Here is a 14,950-nt window from a genome sequence, read left to right on the forward strand (position 1 = left end):
GATCGGTGTACGCTATTTTGTGCACACTTCGTGTTTACTGCGTCAAGAGCGTATGTACTCCTTCTATATGGGTGTTACTTATTTACTAGTGGCACCGCATTATTATAATAATTGCATGTTAACCCGTAACAGTTGAGTCGTAATAGCCAAAGTAACTAGGACTTGAGACTATCTCCAACCAAATGACTCCAACCAGACAGGCTATTCTGTCGAAATGTTTAGTTTCTAGCCAAAGTAACGTAGCGACTTCAGCATTAAAAGTGCTGCTTACCCAGAACGAACGCTTGCAACCGCGGCATCTCTGAACTTGCCATTTATTTCATGGTGATGAGCCCTTTGCTTACCTTGCGCAGACACGGAGCAGATGCACGAGGAGGCGGTGCAGGCGATCGCAGACCGTTACGGCAAGAAGTACACGTGGGAACTGAAGCTGAAGTTGATGGGTACCACCGGCTCAGACTCTGCGCGAATAGCGATCGATGGCCTGAAGTTGCCGCTCACCGTGGACGACTACCTGGTAGAGTTGGGCCGCATCTACGCCGAGAAGTACCCCAAGGTTACCCTCATTCCAGGTAGTGCCAGCCCGCATTTAGTAGTCGTTATCCAATCTGTTGTGCCTCCACTTGACCACGACATTTTCCCTAGCGCATGCAATGAGTTAACTGTGGGCGTCGTTATACAGCTTATATACAGATGGAAGGTATTGAAAGATGGAAATATTGAAAAGCTATGCGGCAGGTTTACCAATATCATGAAACAGTGACGCGATAGCTTGCGCAGAATGGTTTCTAGAGAATGCCTCACAGAACTTCGTGCGTTATTGGTTGAAACAAATACTTGCAGGTGCGTGCGAGCAATCTCCATTCGAAAATGATGTGGCCTTGGCCTAATTGGTGGTCGTCCGAAACAAGCAAAGGCCAGTTCAGCACTGTGGTCGTCGTCGTGCTCCTTTCTTTTCTTTCGGTCGGCCGCTAATCATGAACCTTTACAAACTTTCACAGCCCGCAGCTCTTCTAAAAGCACTCTGTTGTGTCCGTCTCCGTCTTTGTCCAGTTCTGTACACAAGCTTGTTATTTCCGCGAAGTCTTCGTCATCTTCGTCCGTCGAAGTGGAGCTTCGCGGTGGTGGAGAGACACTGCTTTTTCCTCCTGCTGTCACATATTCTTCATTTCACTCGGTACTACAGGCTGTGTTTAAATTCTTTCACGTTTTCGCTGGCTTGCTAGCACGAGTCGGCGCCGCATCCTAATGAAGTTTCAAAGTTTCCGGTCACCTTCAACGCGGCAAGACAGAAAACGACTTTGAATCCTTCCATATAACGCGCATATTTGTGCGAGATCTTTGCGCACGACGTTGCCACGCAGCTGATGTTGGATCCTGACTAAGTGAAAATGGTTACGGACACAACGATAGGCAGCTTAAATGGCCGCTGTTATTCCACACGAGGTCCCCGACAGTACACGCACAGTTGCAGTCATCGCCTGGCTCGCATCCACAGTCTGCTCTGCCGCTGTGGAAGTGCTTGGCAGCTGACGTTCCTACGACGTGCCGCGGTGTGCGTGGCCTCTCGTATCAATCGCGAAGTGGCTGAACACCTTGGGGCGTGCTGCTGTTGACGGCCAGTTGCCCTACTGGCCGTGGCGACAGTCCTACCTGGCACCAGTCGCACTGCTGGCAGGCATGTGCAGATAGCTTTGCTCAGGCTGCATTGCTGAGCGAGCACGAGAACCGTGACGTGCAGTTTGGTTACTGCTACATATAGCCTACAGGACTGCATATACTAAAGTCTAAGAGATTCGTGGTTGTCATTTCTCGACCACAATAAAGGTCGTCAGTGGGCCTTCGGTGACGGTGCTTAATCGGGCGTGAGTTCGCATGCAATGGTTCTTGCGAGCGTGCTATAAAAAATATGAGATCAGACATTACTGAGCGTTCTTTAGGAAAGTTATGTTAGAATGCCGAAAGTACGACCAGATATTTCATGGTAGCGTTTCAACGTGTTTACTTGTAAATGAGTTCGCGTACAAGTCCTAATGTGATATGCACCAACAGGATGGAAATCAGACATCGAGCATAGGACAGGGCGTGGATAAGCCCATCTTGAGCAGGATCCCGACTTCCTATTGGATAAAGATCCTGCAGCATGCACAGTGCTGCAAAGTGTTGAGAAGTAGTTATCGAACCTACATACCGTGCAATCCTTTGAGTCTGCTAGGCCATAAAAATGTTGAGCTTCGCATATTTTCGATAAAGTGCGCGTAAACGTCGCCTTATGCTTTTTCTTCCTTGCTCTCTTTTTAAAAGACAGGGGGGGGGGGGGTGGCAGGGGGCAATCATTGCTTAATATGATTCCATCACCCAACTTCAGCACATATTTATCATCGATACATAATGTGAAGGCCAAGATTCTCCTGTGTGATCCCTTGTGCATGCCCCTGTGAACCGGTAGCTCTCGTTCACAGGGGCACTGCGGAGTTGACTGGGGTAAATATGTGCAAGTCACGGTTGCATGAGCTTTCACTTTCGTAGCCCAGTGACTATGACGCTGCGGTGCTGATTTCAAGGTCGCAGGTTTGATGCCGGCCGTGGCGGCTGCATTCCAATGACGCCAGAATGCAAGAATACTCGTGCATCGTTTCAGGAGAGAGCGCAGGTTAAGCACTTCCAAGAGGAACCCTCCACTGCGGCGCGCCTCATTTTTGTTTTCGCACATAAAACATTCATTTTTTTTAAATTCTTAGGTCTAGTTTTGAGTGTGCTGAACTCGATCTAAAGCTTCAATACAGGAGGAATAAAAAGAGAGGGTGGTAATCGTCACACACCAAAGAACTCACTCGAGTAAAGTTCACTTCAGGGTAATAAATAACCAATGCTGACTTTCGAGACAGCAGCTGTCGTCAGAGTATTTGAACAAAAAACACTTAATGTCACTTAATCTATGTTTTCTAGATGTTCTGCTGTTAAGCACAACGTAGAAGGTTCGTCTTCCTGCTTTTGTAGCACCATTCAGTTGGCGAAATACAACACTGCTCAAATTACAGACGCCTAAAAAACATGTGGTCCAAATGATTTTTAGCCCTCCAATAGAGCATCCTTCATTGTCTTACTGTTGCTCGGCGAGGTTGGTTTATATTGACCAACTGCTAAAACAAACGTACAGTAATTCACTACTTCTCCAAGGGTGCACGCCGTTAAGCTCATATGCGCTCATGCGTGCTCAGCTGCAAAACAATGGCGCTTCTGTGCAGGCGTCGAACGACTTGTGCGTCACTTGCACAAGCACGGTATCCCCTTGGCGATCGCTACCAGCTCGAAGCGCGTTTCATTCACGCTGAAGATGGCGCGCCACAAGGAACTGCTGGCGCTCTTCCATCACGCGGTCTGCGCAGGCGACGACCCCGAAGTGAAGCACGGAAAGCCACAGCCGGACATCTTCCTGGTCGCGGCATCCAAGTTCGACGGGAAGCCGCCCCCCGAAAAGGTACATCATATTGTCACCGGAATTCACGAGTACATGGCGAAGAGACGAAATCGTATATTACAATATTTACGGGCTGCTGCTACCGCAGAATGGCTGACAGCATCTCACGAGGCATGTCCCGTCTTCGTTCTTTTCGCGGAACCAAGCATTCCTTTAACGGCATGCTCATACGCGATGCCTCGTAACATCACTCTCGGTGGACTGAGCGCCATCACGGCGCCTTCTGAAATCAGTAAGCATGGCTGGTGAAGTAGGCCTTTAGCCACGACAAATGGACAACATTAGTAGTACTCGTAAAAGAAGAAGAAGTGTGATGTGGGTCAACGTCGTTGAGCTTGGGGAGAACTTTGTAGGATCCGGTGTAGCTAGGGAGGAGCTTCTCGCACAGGCCTTGGTGACGAGACGGAGTAGGATCAGTAGTTCAGGAGAGTACTCGACTTCACGGTGCCGGTTGTCACTTTTTTGGCACTTTTTCAGCAAGCCTGCGACCCACATAGCCTAGAATGCGCAACCTGGCCAGCTATTCTGGCTCGAGAAATCACATCCTGAGCAAAGGCGGTAAGTACGGGGTGAAAGGGGGATCAGCAGGAAGGAGCGCCCCGAAGGGCAGAGCAAGGCTGCGACCGTACAGCTGAAAGAATGGCGAATAGCCGGCGGTTTCCTGCCGGAACGAGTTGTACGCAAAAGTAACTTACGGTAGGGTGGCGTCCCAATCGAGGTGATCAGTAGAGACGTGCATAGACAACATGTCCGTAAGGGTTCGGTTAACGCGCTATGTAAGACCGTTGGTATGTGGATGGTAGGCTGTCGTGAGGCGATGTTCAGTATAGCAGCTACGAAAAATTCCGTCAATGACATTTGCTAGGAAACAGCGGAAACGATCCGTAAAAAGCTAGCGCGGGGCCCCGTGTCAAAGAATGGCATCATTGAGCACAAAGTCTGCCATCATTGAGCACAAGTACGACGACAATCCCTTTGTTGCTGGATACGGACGTGGGGAACAGTCCGAGCAAGTCAATGCCTACACGAGAGAAGGGCTCCAGTGGAATGTCGACAGATTGAAGCAGGCCAACCTGTGGAATCAGCTGGTCTGCGCCGTTGACAGCGCTCGCAGGCAGTAACGTATCGGCGTACAGAACGATACGAGCCAGGCCAAAAGAACCTCTGTCGCCCGCGGTCCTAGGTGCGTGAGGCGGGGACGTGTCCCGCAGGTGGAGCATCGCGTAGCTGTTGAAGAACGGTGGTGGGTAGGTGTCGAGTTACAACTAGCAAACGTTCCGGCCCGTCAGGTTTCATGTTGCGAAGGTATAGAACTTCATCGCGTAGGACGTACTGACGTAGAGAAGGGTCGGGACGTGCGGAAGAGAGTTGCTGAGTGCTGAGATTCAGGGATTCATTCCGACGCTGTTCGGTGCGGATGTCGCGTAAATCAGATATGGCGAGCACACAGGGAACATTGTCATGGTCAGCGAGGCTAGAAGGGTCCACCGGATGGTGCCAAAGACAATCGGCATGGTCGCCGAAATTTATAAATTACCTGAGAAATTTATAAATTACCTCAAATGTATATTCTTGTAGTCTCAAAGCCGAGTGACCAAGGCGACCAGTTGGGCGTTTGAGCGATGATAGCCAACAAAGAATCTGGTGGTTGGTTAGAACCGAGATTGCGCGGCCGTATAAATACGGGCGAAATTTCGAAACAGCGCAAACCAACGTAAGGCACTCGCGTTCTTTGATGGAATAGTTCCGTTCAGACATGGAGAGAAGACTTCTCCCGTAGGCAATACCAAGTGTTTGGCCATGTTGATGCTGAGAGACGACGGCGCCAATTCCATGCCCGCCTGCGTCTGCGCTAATTTCAGTAGTCGCGGATAGGTCGAAGTGTGCCAATATAGGCGGTGAAGTCGTGGTCAGCGCCAAGAAAGCAGCCGGTGGTAGTGACCCCACGAAAAGTGAACGTCCATCTTTAGAACGTCGGTTAAAGGTCCGGCTATGACGGCTAAATTACGTATAAAAGGGCATAAGTACGAACATAATCCCACAATACTCCAAACATCTTTAGTAGACAAGGGCACCGGGAAATTCTTGACACGAGTAATCTTGTCAGGGTCAGGGATGGTCACCTGTAGCACTGCAGGATGGACACCATCCAGCATTCTTCAATTATTTTGTCGACGGTCGCAGAATTTCGGCGCATTAATAGGTTGAACTGTGCCTAAAGTAGTGTGTTATTCTCTTCAGCAGGTGGCTAACGTTGTCCGACGCCGTCATGTCACTGTCGACTTTATGGCAAAGAGCCAAGATGTCCTCAATGCAGAATATGTATGGTTCAGTGGACATCAGAGCGCGCATGGATAGCTCTTTCGTTGTGTCTACCGTTCGACCCATGGGTTTCCCAAACAAGGCCTTCAGTTTTTTAAAGCGAAGATTTCTTTGCCTCTTCTACGACTTCCCACGGCTGCTGCTGCTGCTCTTGTTGTGTGCTGCTGTGCCTGTTGCTGTGCCTGCTGCTGTGCCTGCCGCTGTCGCTTACACCGCGTCGGGAGGTGGTTGAGAGCGTGTATGTATATGACAGGCGTAAGTAAGAGAGGAAAGGCGACGGGAGAAACTCGTTTTCACCCCACCGCATCGAATGTGCACAATTCTCTCTGGAGCTCCTTGGCCATCGCCACACTAGCCGCTTGACTGCTACAATTATCCGTGACTCCCCATAGAAGCATTGCAGAAACTGCCACTGCTTCCCTTTCTACTAACTTGTGAGGCCAGAGGGGACGCAGATAGAACTGTAGAGAGAAGAGGAGAAGAAGGAAAGGGAGGAGACGAGGCAGTGCTCATATAAGAGAGGTCGTGGAGGTGACGTGAGAGCACAAGGGATCCCCACTACTATACGACAACGGTTGCGAAGGAACAGGATAATGTTAAGTTCAAGGTACGGTACTGTACGTTGCTGCTATTTCTGAAAAATAAGCACCATGCCAATGTTTCATGCCGGAAACTTACGCAGGGCATGCAGAAGCAGAGCCGCATTAATTAAAGTGCACCGCAGGGTCGAGGAGACACTACAGAAGCGGTCGATTGTCAAATCCACACTTCCGTGCCCGCCGCGTTAGCTTTGTGGCTATGGCATTGATAGAGGTCGCGGATTTGATCCCAATCGTGGCTTCCGCATTTTGACGGGTGTGAAATAGAAAAAGCACGTTCACTTAAATTTTGGCACACGTTAAAGAACAACACGTTGAAGAAATTAATCCGGAGTCCACCACTTCGGCTTGCCTCATAATCCGAGTGTGGTTTTGGCGCGTACAGCACCATAATCCAAGTTTAATACTTCTGCCACAATGCGAAGTGCCATGTGAGGAAATGACAACGCTCAACCCTCTGAGAGGTTATAAAATATGGCGCACAATAACGCTTCAAGCAAACAGCTGTCCCTGTGTTTTCTGCGTACTACGCAGGCAAAGAGCAGTGGTGCACGCAAAGTAAAGCTTAACGTCAACTTACTACTATCGTGTTAGACTAAACATTGAAAAAAATAGGCGTTATCCGTATTCACCACCGCTAATTATCGTCAATCAAAGCATCCAGCAAGAAAAGCTTCGCTTACAACGATTCCCACAGTGCGTGGAATCGGCATAATGTCGTTGAAGGTGTCCCAACTTCCGGTCTCCGCCTAGTGGTTCTCGAACCATAGCTTTCTTCCATTGAGATAAAACGGCACGTTCGTCAGCATCAGCGGTGGATCCAACTATTGATCTCACTCATGCGCCATCGTAAACTTCATCCGTGCCACAGAACGTCCCTGGGTCTTTCGGCTGCGCAAGGACGATCGTTGACGTGCTTGTCGTGACTGGTGCAGGCACCGCCCTGGCCTGCGTAGGCGTGGTCGTGGTATCGTGTGTCATCATGATGGCCCCGACTCGGCAACCACTGCGGAGCCCCGTTGTACAAGTCTTTTGGTACCCCGCAGCTCCACCAAATTGTCCCGGGGATTCACGAGTACACGGGGAAGAGACGAAACGGTATATTACAACAGTTACAGGCTGTTGCTACCGCATAACGGCTGACAGAATCTCACGCGGAGCGAAGCGGACGTTTAACGGTATGCTCATACGCGATGCCTCGTAACAAAATCTATACTTTCATCTTATCGTTTTAACGAACTGGTATGGGTTGTGCTTTCCAAGATAAGGACAGAGCAAGGCTTTGTTTGGTGGCTTTGACCCTGCGAACGGAAAGGGCACCATGGTTTGCAAGATACTCCGGCCTGAATGGTAAAGGCAAGCAAGGTCTTCAACTACAACTATAGCGTCACATCGAGTTCAAGAAGAAAAATTGGCGGGCCTACACAGCACGCCTTGATCACGTCGTTGACCAGTTGTGGAAAGACGGACCAGGCAGGCTCTGGTTACATATTCCACAACTCCAAGTAGCGCAGTAGGTTTTCATACATGTAATGACATTTGCCTTTCAGACTTCGTCCAGGTAATTATAAGCTTGGGGCCCAGGTTTCCCCAAGAGGCGTACTGCGATATAGCTACTGGCAACCGTGCTACGTGTCGCGGGCCTCGCGTCTACCGCGTTAAGTGCATTTCGGAAGGTGTGAACGTGCTCTTATATGCTAACCCGGCTAACTGGGGTGTGCTAGTAGAAAAAGCAGCTCCTTATCTTAGAGACAATGAATGTTGTATTGTACTTTTAGATAAAGAGGGAGGGTTTGCCGTTTTACCGCAAGGAGTATACTTCGACAAGGCTCATAGACAATTCATCCGTGTTTCATGTTTGTGCAGGTGCGAATTTGGCTAAAGTAAAATCAAAGATTATATACGTGGTACCGATCTAGATTTGAAGGTGTTTTCGCGAAAATGCGAAAAGGTTAAAAACTGATCTTGAGTATGTCTTTCTTTTTCATCCAAGACGCACGAAGACGTCATACCGTTCACTTTAATTGTCTCAGAAATGGGATCTTGGCAAAATGATTTGGGTTGGTTTTTGCAAGGAAAGTTAAAGTTTTGAACAGTAGAGGACGTTTTGACGATTCCAACTTCAGGACATGTCAGTGAGTATTTAAGGCAGTGGACAGACAGCTACATGAGAGCTTCCTCAATTCACATAAAAGACGTATTATTCCCTGCCTCGCAAAAATTTAGTGAAGTACATTGAAAAATTATTGATTATTTCGGAGTTTTGCGATTCCACAACACGGCTGGTATGACCTGTCGTTGGTTTGAAGACATCTTTGATCCTCACGTGCGCTTTTGTGGACTGAAATGGCACTATTTACATTCATAAAGAAGGGGTTTCAATCGCGTCTTCCATATCTGTTGCTCTAAGAGACTTGTTTTTGGCGAAATTTTATAGACTACTGAAGGAAGGTTTGAGGGACTTGTGCGTCATAACGACATTTAAATACGTCGATAATTTTTCCATCGGCGCTGTCTTAGGCTAGTTTCCAGCGTTTCTCAATGTACGTAGGAAAACACGATGGCCATGTCTATAGAGCTAAGAGTGTTTATGCATAAGGCAAAATCGCACCGGCGTATGCGTCCCAGCAGCTTTGAGGTCAAATGTGTCAAAACCGGGCATGGATTATGGATGATGGTTTGATGCGTTGCAATATACGAAAAGAACGACAGCGCTGTTGTTGGCGCCCTATGCCTTACCGACGACGTGCGAGAACCTTGCCGTGGAATGTGGCGACGCGCGCGCTGTACAGACTGGGGTCCTGCTGTCCGTGTGAGCGTCGCGCGCCGAAGCCACTTCTTCCATTCACATCTGGTCAGAGTAAAATAGTGAAGAGGGCAATTGTGCTCTCATGTTTCACAAGCGTTTTGCCACCCATGCCATGGAAAGCAGTTTCTTAGCGCAGGCCAGAGATCTAAAAGGAGCAGGCTATTCGAAACAGTCGCTTGTCGATGTAGCTGAGGCAATGCATGCATAAGAAAAAAAAACAGCAAGGAAGTGCTGGTGACGGAGCAGAACAAATAACAGCCGAGAAGCGCGATAATGTCACCGTCGTACCATACATACACTACGTGTCCCATCGTCTTAAGTTAATCGAACAACGCTTGAGACTTAAAGTCGTTTTCAGCGCTGCTAACGAATTTTGCAAGAAGAGCCTCCTCTGTTAGGAAATGCAGGAGACAGTGTTCCGTTAAATACAAAACACAGTCCGTGGACTGCGTATACAGAGTGTCGTTTACAGAATGCCTTTGTCTTGTGGCGCGTGCTTTGTGGGCCAGACGGGCAGACGCCTCAATTAGCGCCTACAGGAGCACGCTAATAATGTCCGAAGTGGAAAGGAAGACTGTCTTGCTCTGCATGCTAGCACGTGTGAATGTACCCCACAATACCAGCAAAGTACAGTGATTTTTCGATTTAAGCTTGAGCAAACGCATGTAATCAGCGAGGCATCTCAGATGGCTGGGGAACAATGCATCTGCGGGAGCAAATTGTCGGTTGCCTTATCCTGCAAATAACTCATATTCTTGGAACGTGAAAGCATCTGCAGCGGGTGTCTGTGATTGTCTAAGCTATAACTTTTTTCGCTTTTTGCTTGTTATGGTTCTTTTTCTTTCTGGTTGCAAATTGTTTTCACCTAAATCTTTGCCCGCATGCGCATATGCGCGCATTCCTGTCATTAAACTTCGTCAGCTGGAAGTTAGCGCTTGTCCCGTCTGGTTCCCTTTTGGGCCAGTATTTTTTCCCCTATTTACTGTAAGTATAAATCACCAACTGGCCCAGATAGCCACCTTGCTAAGTTACACAGTAAGGCACACAAGTAAACGAACGGGAGCGCTCTCGTTTTTTTTTCATTTGTGTGCCTTACAGTGTAATTTTCTTAGATGCGCAACCGATACCAATATACAATTCCAACACGCGCAAAGAAAAAATACACTTTTAACGTTTTAACAAACTCATTCGTTTTAAGGGCGAATTCACCGCATAATTTTGACTAATTTGCCATTCACAAAAGACACTAAAGAGGCACCAAAGAAATTATGGCATTTTAGTTTTTTTTTAGTATCCCTCTTGAGGACGTTTCGCCAAAATTTTCTCGACATCCCTTTCGTTGCAAAGAGCACAAACACGAAAAGGTAGTCAGTGTATCCTTCTGTCATTGTGCTGGCGATCACCACTGACTCGTGCCATAGTGGCGTTGTCCAAATCGCCTGCTCCAGCGTACACGTAGTCGATGCGATGGCTAGCTAAACACATTCTTCTATTCATTGTTTTCTTCGTTACCATAATTCTTATACGGCAGCTATATACCGGGTGTCTCAAGTAAGTTGTGTCCTAATTGAAAAACTTGCAAGTGCCACGTAGATGTGCAGAACAAAAGTGATGATGTTTCCTGTCGCTTAGAGCAAGTCGCACAAAATTTTGTATGTCACTTAATTGCACATTTAGTTACAAATTTAATAACTCCTCAAATATAATAATCAGAGAAAAATTGTCAACAAGGAAATTGTAGGCCATCATGAAAAAAAATTCCTATCCATCTTTCTGCTGCTCAATACCTCCTATACAAAAAATTTTTCCAAGCGTTAAAGAAAGTCTGCAAAACACGAAATGCCTTTAGCTTCGAAAAAGCCTATGTAAAACGTATAGAAGAACATAAAGATCGACCAGAATTTTTTTATGACGGCCTACAATGTTTAAATTGATAATTTCGCTCTGAATATATTAAGGAAATTATTCAACTATTAATTACTATTTATACAGTTAGACGACATACAGAAACAAGAAGATGTGCTCTGAGCAGTGGCATTCAGCGTTACCTTGGTTTTCTCTGTCTACGTGGCACTGGCATTTTTATTTAATTTTGGCAAAAGTCACGTGGGCCACCCTGCATATGCACTGCTTATAGGTGTTTCTGCAGGTACTCCGGTTGTGGACGCAATGTACTGACATTTAAAATTAATTAAATTATGGGGTTTTACGGGCCAAAACCACTTTCTCATTATGAGGCACGCCGTAGGGGAGGACTGGAAATTTAGACCACCTTGGGTTCTTTAACGTGCACCTAAATCTAAGTACACGGACGTATTCGCATTTCGCCCCCATCTAAATGCGGCCGCCGTGGCCGTGATTCGATCCCGCGACCTCGTGCTCAGCAGCCTAACACCATAGCCACTGAGCAACCACGGCGGGTCACTGACATTGCAGCACAAATGCGGCGATCAAGCTACTAAGTGGAAGAGTGACAGACCCCCTCACCTCTCTAAGAATGTTTCCAACATACATTGCAGAGAAGAAGAAAAAAATCGGTGATCTTCAGTAAAACAACTTGTCTCTTTTCACCAGTACTGTCCTATTTGTCCTCGTTGTAGTACACGTATCTGCTCATGTGTTCAAATATATCGATTTCCTGCACCCGAATGTTTGTTATATGTAGTAAACTTATTTCTACACGCGCGCAAGGTTCTAGTTAAAACATATCAAACACACACAAAAAAGAACAATGCGTACAATCGGTTGTATTTGTCTTGTTCTTACCCTACTCAAAGTAAAGTTAGAATAAAAGAAGTAACAAAAGCTCAAGTTGTATGGAACCAAGTTTAATGCACACGCCGCAGAGTATGACGACAAAACATGGTGAAGCTTAGAGAACAAAAGATCAATTCCGATCACGTGTCTGCAAAGAGAGAAATGTTTGTACTATTTTGTGTGCCCGACATGGTTTCGAACATCTGCTTTAAGATTTAACAAGTATATCTGCGGTAGAAATGAGTATGCATGACCGACGGCTGCATACGTTCGTGCTGAGGAACTAGTATTCATCCTTCGTTTTATTTTTTCTCAGTTTACGAATGTTATCTTACCATTTGATTTTGATATACACAGTCGTAGCAAGAAAGCGTGCGTTGTCTGCTTCCGGAGCCATTAGTCTGCATTGAAATTTATTTGTATTGTGAAACAAATATAAATGAACAATAATTGTGTAAAAAGACGCAGCTACACATGTTCAACACAGTATGTTTTACTCAGCTACTGTATTGAAGCATGTACATAGTTTTAAGACTTAAGACTGCTTACTTTTATTTTCCTCTCTGGTACCAGTGACTGCAAAAGCAAAAAAAGGAGGTTGAAAATATTTGATGCCTTCGGCAGGTTACCTGGTGCATTTTGCATGCGCAGTAAGCGTTATATTGCGCCGAGTTAGCAAGAATTACATCGACGAAACTAGGCGAAGTCATTAAAAAATCACTGATGGTAAATCATAATGGGTGCCTCATGTCCTCTTTTCGCTATTGCTTGATCTTTGAGGAGACCTATATATGTCGTTTCGGCTGTGAATATAAATAAAACAGCGGTTTGCGTATCACCTTGTGTGCGTTGTTGTCTTTAATTCATGTATATTCGCTTAGGGAAGCGCGCAGGACTCCAATGTTATATATATTTGCCAGAATTTGCTGTAAACACTTTACATTCGTGCTGGTTCGTTTGAAAAAAAAACTTATATACAATCGTAAGTAGACGTCATGATTGCACGAGCGAGCTGCTGCAAGGATCTGAATTTATGTCACGACCTCTCAAATACCATACTGCCGGAATAACTGTTGTATGCGTTTTATTGAACGATGCCACCAAAATATGTAAGCTTCGTGCAAATGTTAGGACAACAAATGTAACGAAAGAGTGTAAATATAATTTTATTGTCACAACAAAACCAGTAGTAACTTTTTGTTATAAAGGTCGCACAGAGTGCGCAGTTGGCTTCGTATTTTTTTAATAACGCTGTTGTTTGGTCCCTTTGTAAAAGGTTCTGGTGTTCGAGGACGCCCCTAACGGTGTCACTGCCGCTCTCGCCGCTGGAATGCAAGTTGTCATGCTACCGGACCCCCGGATGGACGAACAAAACAAGCGTCGGGCCACGCTGTCCATCGACTCACTGATGAACTTCAAGCCTGAGGTCTTCGGCCTACCGCCGTTTCAAGACACCGCAAAGAAGAGTTAGAACGGCGATGCTGAGAAGGTCGCTGCGGATAGCTGTTGGCACTTGTTAATATTTTCGTTTTGCTTAACGAAGGCAGCCACAACTCCTATTCCACGCAGAAACGCTGGTTAGGGGCACTTCATTGCATACTCCCGCATTCAGGGCTCTGGAAGCATGTAGATTATCAGTGGCATGAGTACGAGCTTGTGGGCAATCGCACAGACGCTTACGTGGTGTCGTGAAAGAAAATTCGTATATTGAACGTGAAAATATGCAGTCGCAATACAAAAGTGTAGGAAATATTTTCGTCTTGCTTATAATACCCAATAATCCTAGGTCGCGTACAATCTATCTTTTGGCTTAGACCAAAATTCCTTAATTTGATTTAAGCTCGCGCCAGTTTCTTGCAAGGAAAACTATTGTCCATACCAATGTGGTCAAGAAAAAATTTTACTCACTACATTAGCACGTTCTGATCAAGGAATATTAATTTAATTTCGCAATCATATTTGGCTTCCAGGGGTTACAACAGCAGCGTGCGTCTTGGCAGTTACTTGAAACATTCTTCCGAACAGCGCCGTGCAAAATGTAGTCCAAATTCCCTATGATGAATCTATACTTACCTTTCTGAAATGTATACGCTTGATTACACCGAAATTTTTGTCCTGAATTGTCAGGCTGACTGGAGGGCACCCAAGAGCCTAACTTTCTTGCGGGTCATCAATGTTCTCATCGAATCATGAACAGTGCAATAACGCATATGATTCTATGGGCTAACTTCATTTACATCACCATCATTTCGCTACGTGAACTGCAGGTAACTTATGGCGTTCATAAAACAATGCGCTCACCATATATTCCGTTCATTACTGTGAAAAACATTGGGCACATTTTCTAAATAGAACGCTACATCACACAACCCATTGACATCACACAAACTAGGGTTGAAGAGAACACCTTTAGTATTTTCATAGGTCTAGGAGAGCGCGCGTTCCTATGTGTGTACCACGTGCAGCCGCAGCATTTCCATGAAAGTCTTGGAGCCTGTTGTATTCTAGAAGCAGTACTGAAATATTTTTATTTGTTCGCTTCTCTGACACCCGTACATCTTTATATGTTAACCAAGGCCAACGATGTGCTGCTTGGTTAGAGCTTGAAATTGCAAATATTTTTGTTGTCAGTCATAGTTGACGTTCAATTCTAGTGATACAGACGGTTCCACGTTTTGCGATTTTGTTTGCATTGCCGCACTAAATATACTTCCTAACTGAATCCACACTGAGAACAACTTGACTGCCTAAAATACAGTTCTGTATTAAGATAAATAAAGTGACCAATTTATATGTCAATAGTAACCGCCGTGCAAGCAACAATCTTTTTTATTCAAAGGCTATTTCCTTGCCAGCATTGTACACTGTTTATTTACGTGACTGACGTCTGTTGCTAGTGAGCTAGATTAGTTTGTTATGTCAATTTCTTGTGCCCATCGGACCCTGAGCAGTTTTTTATTCTATTGCGTTCGCTTCGTAGCA

At 46.0% G+C, this 14,950-nt stretch overlaps 1 protein-coding gene across 1 annotated transcript; it reads left to right on the plus strand.

Moving 5' to 3' along the window:
* Positions 1–360: 360 nt before the first annotated feature.
* LOC142591169 (pseudouridine-5'-phosphatase-like) lies at positions 361–13,866 on the plus strand. The gene is made up of 3 exons (XM_075703534.1): positions 361–572; positions 3,249–3,481; positions 13,245–13,866. Exons 1-3 carry the CDS (start codon positions 365–367, stop codon positions 13,437–13,439), a joined length of 636 nt encoding a protein of 211 aa, XP_075559649.1. The 5' UTR covers positions 361–364; the 3' UTR covers positions 13,440–13,866.
* The last annotated feature ends 1,084 nt before the right edge of the window (positions 13,867–14,950 follow it).

The sequence above is a fragment of the Dermacentor variabilis genome, chromosome 8 (assembly GCF_050947875.1).
Source record: "Dermacentor variabilis isolate Ectoservices chromosome 8, ASM5094787v1, whole genome shotgun sequence".
Taxonomy (NCBI): Eukaryota; Metazoa; Arthropoda; class Arachnida; order Ixodida; family Ixodidae; genus Dermacentor; species Dermacentor variabilis.